This window comes from Vespa mandarinia, chromosome 13, assembly GCF_050613455.1.
Source record: "Vespa mandarinia isolate Hongniang chromosome 13, ASM5061345v1, whole genome shotgun sequence".
Taxonomy (NCBI): Eukaryota; Metazoa; Arthropoda; class Insecta; order Hymenoptera; family Vespidae; genus Vespa; species Vespa mandarinia.
The window spans coordinates 4,004,920-4,017,537 of NC_140822.1; the positions used below are offsets into that span (position 1 = coordinate 4,004,920).

The 12,618-nt window shown below is 27.7% G+C and overlaps 4 protein-coding genes across 5 annotated transcripts; all 4 read left to right on the forward strand.

The window, feature by feature from the left end:
- The first annotated feature begins 2,475 nt into the window (after positions 1-2,475).
- On the forward strand, positions 2,476-3,307 carry LOC146872599 (uncharacterized). Of its 2 annotated transcripts, none has more exons than XM_085660969.1 (2): positions 2,476-2,771; positions 3,185-3,307. In XM_085660969.1, the coding sequence occupies exons 1-2, from the start codon at positions 2,604-2,606 to the stop codon at positions 3,206-3,208; spliced, it is 192 nt and encodes a 63-aa protein (XP_085517095.1). In that variant the 5' UTR covers positions 2,476-2,603; the 3' UTR covers positions 3,209-3,307. The 2 variants fall into 2 exon arrangements, with proteins under 2 accessions (XP_085517095.1, XP_085517094.1); XM_085660968.1 differs by lacking the exon at positions 3,185-3,307 and adding an exon at positions 2,839-2,923.
- A 1,273-nt stretch (positions 3,308-4,580) lies between these two features.
- Positions 4,581-5,386, forward strand: LOC146872600 (uncharacterized). The gene is made up of 3 exons (XM_085661106.1): positions 4,581-4,742; positions 5,010-5,129; positions 5,216-5,386. The coding sequence occupies exons 1-3, from the start codon at positions 4,581-4,583 to the stop codon at positions 5,384-5,386; spliced, it is 453 nt and encodes a 150-aa protein (XP_085517232.1).
- Positions 5,387-5,575: 189 nt separating this feature from the next.
- Positions 5,576-7,152, forward strand: LOC118448601 (odorant receptor 10-like). The gene is made up of 6 exons (XM_085660967.1): positions 5,576-5,671; positions 5,745-5,849; positions 5,944-6,034; positions 6,474-6,619; positions 6,781-6,913; positions 6,981-7,152. The coding sequence occupies exons 1-6, from the start codon at positions 5,622-5,624 to the stop codon at positions 7,029-7,031; spliced, it is 576 nt and encodes a 191-aa protein (XP_085517093.1). The 5' UTR covers positions 5,576-5,621; the 3' UTR covers positions 7,032-7,152.
- A 1,350-nt stretch (positions 7,153-8,502) lies between these two features.
- Positions 8,503-11,269, forward strand: LOC118448602 (uncharacterized). Its single transcript, XM_085660872.1, has 8 exons — positions 8,503-9,176; positions 9,263-9,380; positions 9,462-9,720; positions 9,804-9,908; positions 10,001-10,091; positions 10,599-10,744; positions 10,906-11,038; positions 11,106-11,269. The coding sequence occupies exons 1-8, from the start codon at positions 9,117-9,119 to the stop codon at positions 11,154-11,156; spliced, it is 963 nt and encodes a 320-aa protein (XP_085516998.1). The 5' UTR covers positions 8,503-9,116; the 3' UTR covers positions 11,157-11,269.
- Positions 11,270-12,618: the final 1,349 nt, after the last annotated feature.

Below are 12,618 nucleotides of genomic sequence, written 5' to 3' on the forward strand. Positions count from 1 at the left end.
TCCGCGGTTCAACAGCGACTGAGAAGAATGCTGATCAATAAACCACACTGCGCATGTCTTTCGGTATGAAAAGTAGCAACTCCAACTCCCCACTTTTGCTGAGAAGCACCATTTGTTCTTATGTTTCGATGTATTTGACTCATATTGGGAAGGGTTCAATAATATGGAAATGTACGAGAGGGATGCATTATGTGTATTATTACTGTAGATTCGATCGTCATTTACACTATTTTCATTTCATTGTATTCCAAATCGTTCTATAGAATATAATGAAGTATAATTTGAATGCGCAATAAGGGTGAAGCGTGGTGCGTAGTGTTTACCTCGGTACAATTTTCGTCAGATTCTTTAATATGTCTGTAGAGAATGGTCTTATCTACTTCGAGCAACATTTTCTTTTTTCGAATAAATTTTTTCAATATACTATGGGTTTGAGACCTTATCAAAATTCAAATGATCTCTTGGTTCAAATATGTTCAGTTGTTCTTTATGGATTTCCAATGATAGTACACCAAGTAAATGTATTTTTCTTTAATCATTACATGATTATGCCTATTAGAATTATTGCATTTATTATTATTGTTTTGCGAGTTGATTCAAATTAATTTCAAATATAAGTAATTTGAATCAAAATTACAATGCGTTGAGCGAATAAAATTAAATGATCAGTGTGTGAATAAAAATTTAGCATTAAACATAGATGGTATAGTTATCTATAAATAATCTTCTTTTAAAGGAACTCGTAGAATAACAATAATCAAACATTATAAAGATTTTTTGACTTCAGTTTTATCAGCTCGCCATTTCAGAAGTCCCTCTAGCAACAACTATCAAAGTACTGCAGTATATGTTTGCAGCTATATGTTTTCTATATACTTACAGTAATTATTACTATAAATACGTACAAGTTCGTATTATTTATTTTAACCTTATTATATTTTTTCCAATGGATGGAAATTGATTTAAATAAGTAGAAACAAAATTTACTTTCAGATAAAAGCAATTATTTCTCATATTAAATTTGATTACGAGCATATGTTTAATAAATATGAATTCTATATTACGGAAAAATATATTAAACAGAGCAAACTATATACGTTTTCTATCCTAGGTACGGACATAACATACTACATGAAAATCGGTATACGCAATACTACAATTAATTTTATGTATATATGTTTTTTTGTAGTTATCTTTAATCTTTATTTTCTTGCAACAATAACACCCTGTTTCTTAAATGTTATCTCATATCAACCTGGTACATTGGAAAATGTTAATTTATCTTTACCCTTTCCTATTAATAATGTTTTAAATCCTGGGCCGTTATATTACAGTTTACTTATTTACCAAGCAATAGAAATCTATATATTAATATCTATAGCAATTATATGTGTTTCAACGTATTTGGTATTGATAAATCACGCATGTTGTCAATTAAGCGTTATAAGGTATGGATGTAATCGTTTAAACTAATAATCGTTTAGTCTTATCTTATGTATTACAATGTTATTTTACAATATATTTATTGCAGAGTGAAAATTTGCCATCCTTTTCGAGAACACCAGAAATTTATTCAAATTTGGAATGATTTTGATTGGATTGTCGACGTAATAAAGCGTCATGAAAGGATCATTAAGTAAGTTCGTAATAATCGTTCATTTTATCGGAATATCCATCTGAATGAACGTGATTTAAAATACATATTTTTCATTATTTTCTTTGTTTAAGATACGTTGATTTTCTCAACTCTTGTACAAAGGGAATTTACTTAATTGAAATTTTCTTTATTATGCTCGTCATTATATTGGATTTTTTGTATGTAAGTTTTTTGTATGTAAGTCTTTTACGATAAATGGGGTGATAGAATTAGATAATATTTTAATTTCTCTATCGTTACGATTGTATTCTACATCATCGAGTAATTTTGTAGTAATACATTCATGTTTAAAATTTCGTATTTTCTTATTAACTTTAATTCGTTTAAATATTTTTATTATAAGTTCTTTTTAGATAAAATTACTCTAATGTAAGTAACTAAATCGTATATATTAATTTGGAGGAATGTTTTGAAATTGCTTTGTATATACAATTATAATCATTTTTTTCCCTGAGAAATAAATCGTCCCTTTTTTAATGATAATATATAAGATTGAAAAAAAAAGATTCGTTAACAATCGACTGTTAATTCTCCGCATTATGTCCGCATTATGTCCTCCAACTGGAACAAATTAAGAGACTGGATTTTAGAGACCTAATATATTTCCTTGCAATCTATGTTTATTTAAGTCATCTGCAAAAAGGGAATTTAAAACATTTTTTCTTTGCTTTTAGATATTTCAAATTTCATCTTTGAGGGAAAATATAACTCAAATTATCGAATGTAGTTCCTACATTGTATGCTCTATGTTTGTTACATTTGTTAATTTTTATGTTGGACAGACGCTTATAAACCATAGCGAAGAAGCTCGCGAAGAATTGTGAGTTTTTTATTGAATAATATGAAATATTTATTTCATTTGTTTCTTATGTATCTAAAGTGATACGTAACATTAATTAGAAAAGTATCTTTTTATAACTAGTCTATACGTAGAATCTATTAAGTTATGTGTTGTTTAAAAGATAAAATATTATTTTGCAGGTGTAAAATACCATTCTATAATCTTTCAATAAGAGTTCAAAAATTGTTGTTATTTATGTTATTGAGATGGTCGAAGCCATGCGTGCTTTCAATCGGTGGTATGTCCGTTATGTCACATCAAGCATTCTCAGGGGTAAGCGGAAGATGATAAATCATAGATATTAAATTTCATTATCCTAAAAAGGAATCTTATATTTTAGTTATTCCAAAAAGCATTTTCTTTCGCATCTGTATACCGCAGTGTACATTAACTTTACCTTATTTTGGCCAATATAAATCTGTAAAGTATTATTATGATCATTATTCGACTATCTCTTTTCTTCTGAGGATAGAAAATTGGAATTAAATATATCGAAACTTTTGAATAGTTACGTGCAGAAATTTTTTTATAAAAATTTTATCCGTTCTGTATGTCTTATTATATATACATTTATATATATTCATATATATGTAAATATTGATTAGTTTCAATATTATAGCTGGGCACTTAGAATTAACTAACGAATATTTTTATTTTCCACTACTTAACATTTTCTTTTTTCATAGACACATTGTTTAGACGAATATTGACGTGAATAAAATCGATTGACTTCAGTGACGGTTACCTCGTAACATACTGCGTAATGTTTGTATCGTGCATACTACAGAACGATCGAAAACTGGCTGAGAAATTTCCGATCAATATACTCCACTACGCATATCTTTCAGAATTAAGAAATTGAAGACATATCCACCATCTTTTAATTTTGGTGAAGAATTTTTGTAAATAGCTTCCTTAAAGATATTTATAGCGAGATAAAAATTCTTTCTATTCTCTTTATGTAAGAAATCAAAAGGTCTCGTTATTCGTAATAGCAAGAAGCATAAGTCCGTGCAGGCTTTCATTCCATAATTTATTTGCCTCATCTCAGTAATTATTTTCCGGAAAAACATCATATAATTATAGATTCTATTAATTACTTTATTTATTTTAATTAACGATATTTTATTTTTGTTAATGTAAAAAACATTTTCTTTTGTAAATGTGTATTAAAGTGCATGCTAACTGCAAAATTTATTTTAGGAAAATGAAATGCAATGATTTGTTAATACGAATAAAAGAACTTCTTTCCTCCCGCACAAATAAAATGTGTCTACTATTACTTGTTGCATATAGATCGACTATCATTATTATTGAAATTTACATTATGCTTAAAAACAATTTCAGTCAAAATATCTCTCCTCATTTTTGTTCCGATAAAATTAACAAGGACACTTCAAGAATTCACTGAATTTTATCACGGAAGATTAGTTATTCACATTTTCCAGTGGCACAGTTCTTTTACATTAAAAAACATCTTATCAGTTTCGTAATAGTCTAACTTCGTTATCAACAAATTTTCCTACATATCGATTTCTTTAAATATAGATATTCATCAAATCTTATACTTGATTTCAATGAAAATGTCCCATAAGGTAGTCGAAATAATCAATTACTATTTTTCTTATTTCCGTGTAGCTTACGACACACTTTTACTCTTGTCAATAATATCGATTTCACTTTACTGTCTAGTTCCTTGTAACGCCTGGTTTAGCATGTATCTTATTCCGCGGTCGAACGACGACTGAGAAGATTGCAGTTCGACAAACCACATTGCGCATGTCTTTCATTATGAAACGAGGCAACCATCACTCCTCTCGTTTAATTGAGTGAACCATCATATGTTTTTATGTTTCGATGTACTTGACTCGTATCGGGAAGGGTTCAATACTACGTTAATGTATGAGAGGAATATATTATGCGAATTGTTGCTATAGATTCGATCGACATTTACATTATTTTCCTTTCATTGTTTTCCAAATCGTTCTATAGACTGTAATGAAGGTCAATTTGAATGCGCAATAAGGAAGAACCGTGAAGTGTGGTGTTTACCTCGTTGCAATTTTCGTCAGAATATTCATTATGTCTGTAGCGAGCGGTATTACCTACTTCGAGCAACATTTTCTTTTTTCGAACAAATTGTTTCAATGTACTATGGGTTTGAGACCTTATCAAAGTTCAGATGATCTCTTGATTCAAGTATGTTCAGTTGTTCTTTATGGATTTCCAATAATAGCACACCAAGTAAATGTATTTTTCTTTAATAATGATAATGCTTATTATAATTATTGTATTTATTATTATTGTTTTGCAAGTAGATTCAAATTAATTTGAAGTATGAGTGATTTGAATCAAGATTACAGTGCGTTGAGCGTATAAAATTAAATGATCAGTGTGTGAATAAATATTTTGCATTGAGCATAGATGGTATAGTCATCTATAAATAATTTTTTATTAAAGGAACTCGTAGAATAACAATAATCAAACATTATAAAGATTTTTTGACTTCAGTTTTATCAGCTCGCCATTTCAGAAGTCCCTCTAGCAAGAACTATCAAAGTACTGCAATATATGTTCGCAGCTATATGTTTTCTGTATACTTACAGTAATTATTACTTTAAATACGTACAAGTTCGTATTATTTATTTTAAACTTATTATATTTTTTTCAATGAATGGAAATTGATTTAAATAATTAGAAAAAAAATTTACTTTCAGATAAAATCAATTATTTCTCATATTAAATTTGATTACGAGCATATGTCTAATAAATACGAATTCGATATTACGGAAAAATATATTAAACAGAGCAAACTATATATGTTTTCTATCCTAGGTACGGACATAACATACTACATGAAAATCGGGATACGCAATACCTACAATTAAATTTATGTATGTATGTTTTTTTGTAGTTATCTTCAACCTGTATTTTCTTGCAACAATAACCCCTTGCTTTATAAGTATTTTTTCATATCAATTTGGTACATTGGAAAATGCTAATTTAACTTTACCCATTCCAATTAATAATGTTTTATACCTTGGACCGATATATTACAGTTTACTTATTTACCAAGCAACAGGAATCTATATATTAATATCTATAGCTATCATATGTTTTTCAATGAATTTGGTATTCGTAAATCACGCGTGTTGTCAATTAAGAGTTATAAGGTACAATGATGACTCAGAATCGTTTAGTTTTTCTTATGTATTTTAATATTATTTAACAAACTACTTATTGCAGATTAAAAATTGGACATCCATTTCTATATCCACAGAAATTTAAACAAATTATGGATGAATTTGATTGGATCGTGGACATAATACAGTGTCATGAAAGGATCTTGAGGTAAGTTCACAATTATCGTCTATTTTATTGAAGTGTCCATCTTAATCAATGTGATGTATAATACATATTTTTTATTTCTTTATTCTTATTTAAGATATATTACGTTGCTCAACTCTTTTTCAAAAAGAATTCATATAGTCGTGATTTCATTTGTTATGATTTTCATTATATTGGATTTTTTATGTGTAAGTAATTTATATGTGATAAATGAGGTGGTGGAATTAGAAAATATTTTAATATCTGTATCGTTAGGATTATATTTACTAACACAAAAGAAATTTTGTAGTAATACATTCTCGTATTCTTAGAAATGTTTAAAATTCCGTTTTTCTTTTCATTAACTTTAATTCTTCTAAATATTTTTATTATAAATTCTTTTTCATATATAATTATTCTATTGTAAATAACTACATCGTATGTATTATTAAGAAGGATCGTTCCGAAAATGTTTTTTACAGGCAATTATAATTAATTTAGAATTTTTCCTAATTTCACCGTATTATGTTTTTCTTTATTAACGTGTCAAAATAATGAATTCTAGAGATTTAATATATTTTCCTGCAGTTTATGTTTACTTAAGTCATCTGAAAAAAGAAATTTAAAACATCTTTACTTTGCTTTTAGATATTTCAATTTTCATCGATGGTTCAAAATATAAGCCAACTTATCGAATGTAGTTCCTACATTGCATGCTCTATATTTGTTACATTTGTTAATTTTTATATTGGACAGACGCTTATAAACCATAGCGTAAAAGCTCGCGAAGAATTGTGAGATTTTTATTGAATAATATGGAATATTTATTTCTCTTGTTTCAAGTGCAACTAAAGTGATACGTAACATTAATTAGAAAAGTATCTTTTTATAATTAGTCTATACGTAGAAGTTATTAAGTTATGTGTTGTATAAAAGATAAAATATTATTTTGCAGGTGTAAAATACCATTCTATAATCTTTCAATTAGAGTTCAAAAATTGTTGTTATTTATGTTATTGAGATGGTCGAAGCCATGCGTGCTTTCGATCGGAGATTTATTCGTATCGTCGCATAAAGCATTCGTTGGGGTAAGTGGAAAAAGATATATTATAGATATTAAATCTCATTATCTTAAAGAAGATTCTTTTATTTTAGTTATTGCAAAAAGCATTCTCTTTCGCATCGGTGTACCGCAATATACATTAACTTTACCTTATTTATATAAATCTGTGATGTATTATTATCTTCATTATTCGACCATCCCTTTCCTTCTGAGAATACAAAATTGTAGTCAATAGAATTAAATATAGCGAAACTTTTGAATAGTTACGTGCAAAAATTTTTTTATAAAAATTTTATCCATTATGCATGGTTATTATATATACTTTTATATATATTCATATGTCAACAGCTTTCAAGATAATCGCACTTTTAAAATTAACTAACGAATATTTTTATTTTGTACGCCCAGACGTTTCCTTTTTTATAGAAACGTTGTCTCGACGAATATTGAACGTGAATAAAATCGATAGACTTCACTGACGGTTACCTCGTAACACAGTGCGTGCTGTTTGTATCGTGCATACTACACAACGATCGAAAACTGACAGCGAAAGTTCGCGATCAATATACTTCACTACGCATATTCTTCAGAATTAAAAAATTGAAGTCATATCCACCATCTTTTAATTTTGGTGAAGAATTTTTGTAAATAGCTTACTTAAAGATATTTATACCGAGATAAAAATTCATTCTATTCTTTTTGTGTAAAAAATCAAATGGTCTCGTTATTCGTAATAGCAAGAAGCATAAGTCCGTGCAGGCTTTCATTCCATAATTTATTTGCCTCATCTCAGTAATTATTTTCCGGAAAAACATCATACAATTATAGATTCTATTAATTACTTTATTTATTTTAATTAACGATATTTTATTTTTGTTAATGTAAAAAACATTTTCTTTTGTAAATGTATATTAAAGTGCATACTAACTGCAAAATTTATTTTAGGTAAATGAAATGCAATGATTTGTTAATACGAATAAAAGAACTTCTTTCCTCCCGCACAAATAAAATGTGTCTACTATTATTTGTTGCATATAGATCGACTATCATTATTATTGAAAATTACATTATGCTTAAGAACAATTTAAGTCAAAATATCTCTCTTCATTTTTGTTCCGATGAAATTAACAACGACATTTAAAGAACTCACTGAATTTTATCACAGAAGATTAGTTATTTACATTTTACAGTGGCACAATATTTTTACATTAAGAAACATCTTATCAGTTTCGTAATAGATTAACTTCATTATCAATAAATTTTCCTACATATCGATTGCTTTAAATATAAATATTCATCAAATCTTATATTTGATTTCAATGAAAATGTCCCATAAGGTAGTCGAAATAATCGATTACTATTTTTCTTATTTCCGTGTAGCTTACGACATACTTTTACTCTTGTCAATAATATCGATTTCACTTCACTGACTATTTCCTCGTAACGCCTGGTTTAGCATGTATCTTATTCCGCGGTCGAACGACGACTGAGAAGATTGCAGTTCGACAAACCACATTGCGCATGTCTTTCATTATGAAAAGAGGCAACAATCACTCCTCTCGTTTAATTGCGTGAACCAACATATGTTTTTATGTACTTGACTCGTATCGGGAAGGGTTCAATACTACGTTAATGTTTGAGAGGAATATATTATGCGAATTGTTGCTATAGATTCGATCGACATTTACATTATTTTCCTTTCATTGTTTTCCAAATCGTTCTATAGACTATAATGAACGTCAATTTGAATGCGCAATAAGGAAGAACCGTGATGTGTGGTGTTTACCTCGTTGCAATTTTCGTCAGAATATTCATTATGTCTGTAGCGAGCGGTCTTACCTACTTCGAGCAACATTTTCTTTTTTCGAACAAATTGTTTCAATATACTATGGGTTTGAGACCTTATCAAAATTCGAGAGATCTGTTGTTTCAAGTGTGTATCATAACTATTTATTTATTTCCAGGAGTAGCACACCAAGTAAATATATTTTTCGTTAATTTGTACCTGATTATGCCTATTAGAATTATAATAATCATTGTTTTTTATTGCGGGTTTATTTAAATTAATGTCAAATATAATTGGTTTAAATAAGTATTACAGTGTGTTGAGCGAATAAGAACTCATAGATTGACAATAATGAAACATTATAAAGATTTTTTGACTTCAGTTTTATCAGCTCGCCATTTCAGAAGTCCCTCTAGCAAGAACTATCAAAGTACTGCAATATATGTTCGCAGCTATATGTTTTCTGTATACTTACAGTAATTATTACTTTAAATACGTACAAGTTCGTATTATTTATTTTAAACTTATTATATTTTTTCCAATGGATGAAAATTGATTTAAATAAGTAGAAACAAAATTTACTTTCAGATGAAAGCAATTATTTCTTGTATTAAATTTGACTACGAGCATATATCTAATCAATATGAATTCTATATTACGGAAAAATATATTAAAGAGAGTAAACTATATACGTTTTCTATCGTGGGTACGGAAGTGAAATACTACAGCAAAATCCGAATATGCAATACTACAATTAAATTTTTGTATGTATGTTTTCTTTTTGTAGTTATCTTCAATCTGTATTTTCTTGCAACAATAACTCCCTGCTTCTTAAGTATTTTTTCATATCAATTTGGTACTTTGGGAAATGTTAATTTAAGTTTACCCATTCCTATTGATAATGTTTTAAACCTTGGACCGATATATTACAGTTTACTTATTTATCAAACAACAGAAATCTATATATCAATATCTATAGCAATTATATGTTTTTCAACGTATTTGGTATTGATAAATCACGCATGTTGTCAATTAAGCGTTATAAGGTATGGATGTAATCGTTTAAACTAATAATCGTTTAGTCTTATCTTATGTATTATAATGTTATTTTACAATATACTCATTGCAGATTGATAATTGGCCATCCTTTTCGAGAACCTCAGAAATTTAATCAAATTTGGAATGAATTCAATTGGATAGTCGACGTAATAAAGCGTCATGAGAGGATCATGAGGTAAGTTCGGAATATTAGTTCATTTTATCGGAATATCCATCTGAATGAACGTGATTTAAAATACATTTTTTTTATTATTGTCTTTGTTTAAGATACGTTGATTTTCTCAACGCTAGTACAAAGGGAATTTACTTAATTGAAATTTTCTTTATTATGCTCTTCATTATATTGGATTTTCTGTATGTAAGTTTTTTGTATGTAATTATCTTTTACGATAAATGGGGTGATAGAATTAGATAATATTTTAATTTCTCTATCGTTATGATTGTATTCTACAACATCGAGTAATTTTGTAGTAATACATTCTTGTTTAAAATTCCGTTTTTTCTTATTAACTTTAATTCTTTTAAATATTTTTATTATAAGTTCTTTTTAAATAAAATTACTCTAATGTAAGTAATTAGATCGTATATATTAATTTGGTGGAATGTTTTGAAATTGCTTTGTATATACAATTATAATCATTTTTTTTCCTTGAGAAATAAATCGTTCCTTTTTTAATGATATTATATGAGATTGAAAAGAAAAGATTCGTTAACAATCGACTGTAGCAATTTCTCCGCATTATGTCCTCCAACTGGAACAAATTAAGAGACTGGATTCTGGAGATCTAATATATTTCCTTGCAATCAATGTTTACTTAAGTCATCTGCAAAAAGGGAATTTAAAACATTTTTTCTTTCCTTTTAGATATTTCAAGTTTCATCTTTGAGGGAAAATATAACTCAAATTATCGAATGTAGTTTCTACATTGCATGCTCTATATTTGTTACATTTATTAATTTTTATATTGGACAGACGCTTATAAACCATAGCGAAGAAGCTCGCGAAGAATTGTGAGTTTTTTATTGAATAATATGAAATATTTATTTCATTTGTTTCTTATATATCTAAAGTGATACGTAACATTAATTAGAAAACTATCTCTTTATGATTAGTCTATACGTAGAAGCTATTAATTTATATGTTGTTTTAAAGATCAATTATTATTTTGCAGGTGTAAAATACCATTCTATATTCTTTCAATAAGAGTTCAAAAATTACTGTTATTTATGATATTGAGATGGTCGAAGCCATGCATGCTTTCAATCGGCGGTATGTCCGTTATATCACATCAAGCATTCTCAGGGGTAAGTGGAGGATGATAAATCATAGATATTAAATTTCATTATCTTAAAAAAGAATCTTTTATTTTAGTTATTGCAAAAAGCATTTTCTTTCGCATCGGTATACCGCAGTGTACATTAACTTTACCTTATTTTGGCCAATATTTATCTGTAAAGTATTATTATGATCATTATTCGACTATCTGTTTTGTTCTGAGAATAGAAAATTGTAGTCACTGGAATTAAATATATCGAAAGTTTTGAATAGTTACGTGCAGAAATTTTTTTATAAAAATTTTATCCATTGTGTATGTCGTATTATATATATATTTATATATATATTCATATATATGTAAATATTGATTAGTTTCAATATTATCGCTGAGACATGTTTAAACTTAACTAACGAATATTTTTATTTTCTACGCCTGGACATATTCTTTTTCTATAGAAACGTTGTTTAGACTAACTTGGACGTGAATAAAATCGATTGACTTCACTGACGATTACACCATAACACATTGCGTGCTGCTTTTGTCATGCATCCTACACAACGATCGAAAACTGGCTGCTGAGGTTTGCGATTAATATACTCCACTACGCATATCCTTCAGAATTAAAAAATTGAAGACATATCTACCATCTTGTAATCTTTGTGAAGATACATGTATCTTTATAGTTACGTGAAATATATTTTTACTAGTATATGTTCGGTAATATCCATATTTCTAGGGGGAAAGAAAATTTTTAATTTATCGTTCTATTGGTACTATAATTATGCTACTATCTTCATGTAAGTGTTTTACAACTTGTACTACTGTTTAGAATTGATAATTATTTAGAATGCATAATGAGGTGTTGTTATGTCTTGTTCTCTTTACTACGTAGCAGAGAAGAAAAAATATTTCATGATGTCCTTGACATAGCTATTACGAAAATCATTTTCTTTTTTTAAAGAAATTTGTTTAAATAATTATTGGTGTCCTTTCAAAAATCCAAAAAACATCACTTCTTTTTTTGTGTTTAACCAATAATTGTTCTTCAAGTAAATGTATCATATAGTTATTATTGTTATCGTCATTATTGTATTGTCGAAATTCCAATTTGCATTTCGAATTTTTTTTTATATTTCAACTGAATGCAATTGGTACATGAATTAACACGACATTTTATGCATTTTAATACGATCACATATTACTTCTCTTATTATTAAATTAATTGTTTATTTGAATAGCAAAATAAGCTATTTATGTGTTATATATTTTCAAATACTAATAATCCATTTGTTTTATAGCGTTTTTATAAGCTTTATTTTTTGTTTCATTGTTTTATCAGCTTTTACGACAGGCATCACATTAGAATCGTCCATTGACTCTCTCTAAAGTATGTTTTCTGTATTATGTATTTTGTATAATTAAAATATTATTTGAATGATTTTCGTATCAGTTTGTATTTACGTAGCTAAGCTTTTTGTCGCCTTTTTTCTGTTTTCTTTTCCTCTTTTTTTTTGCGATTTCGTTTTTAAAACACATTTGACTAGATAGGAAGAACATTTGTTTTTCCTTTCTCCAGTAGAAGTTAATTTTTGCTCATCTAAAACACAA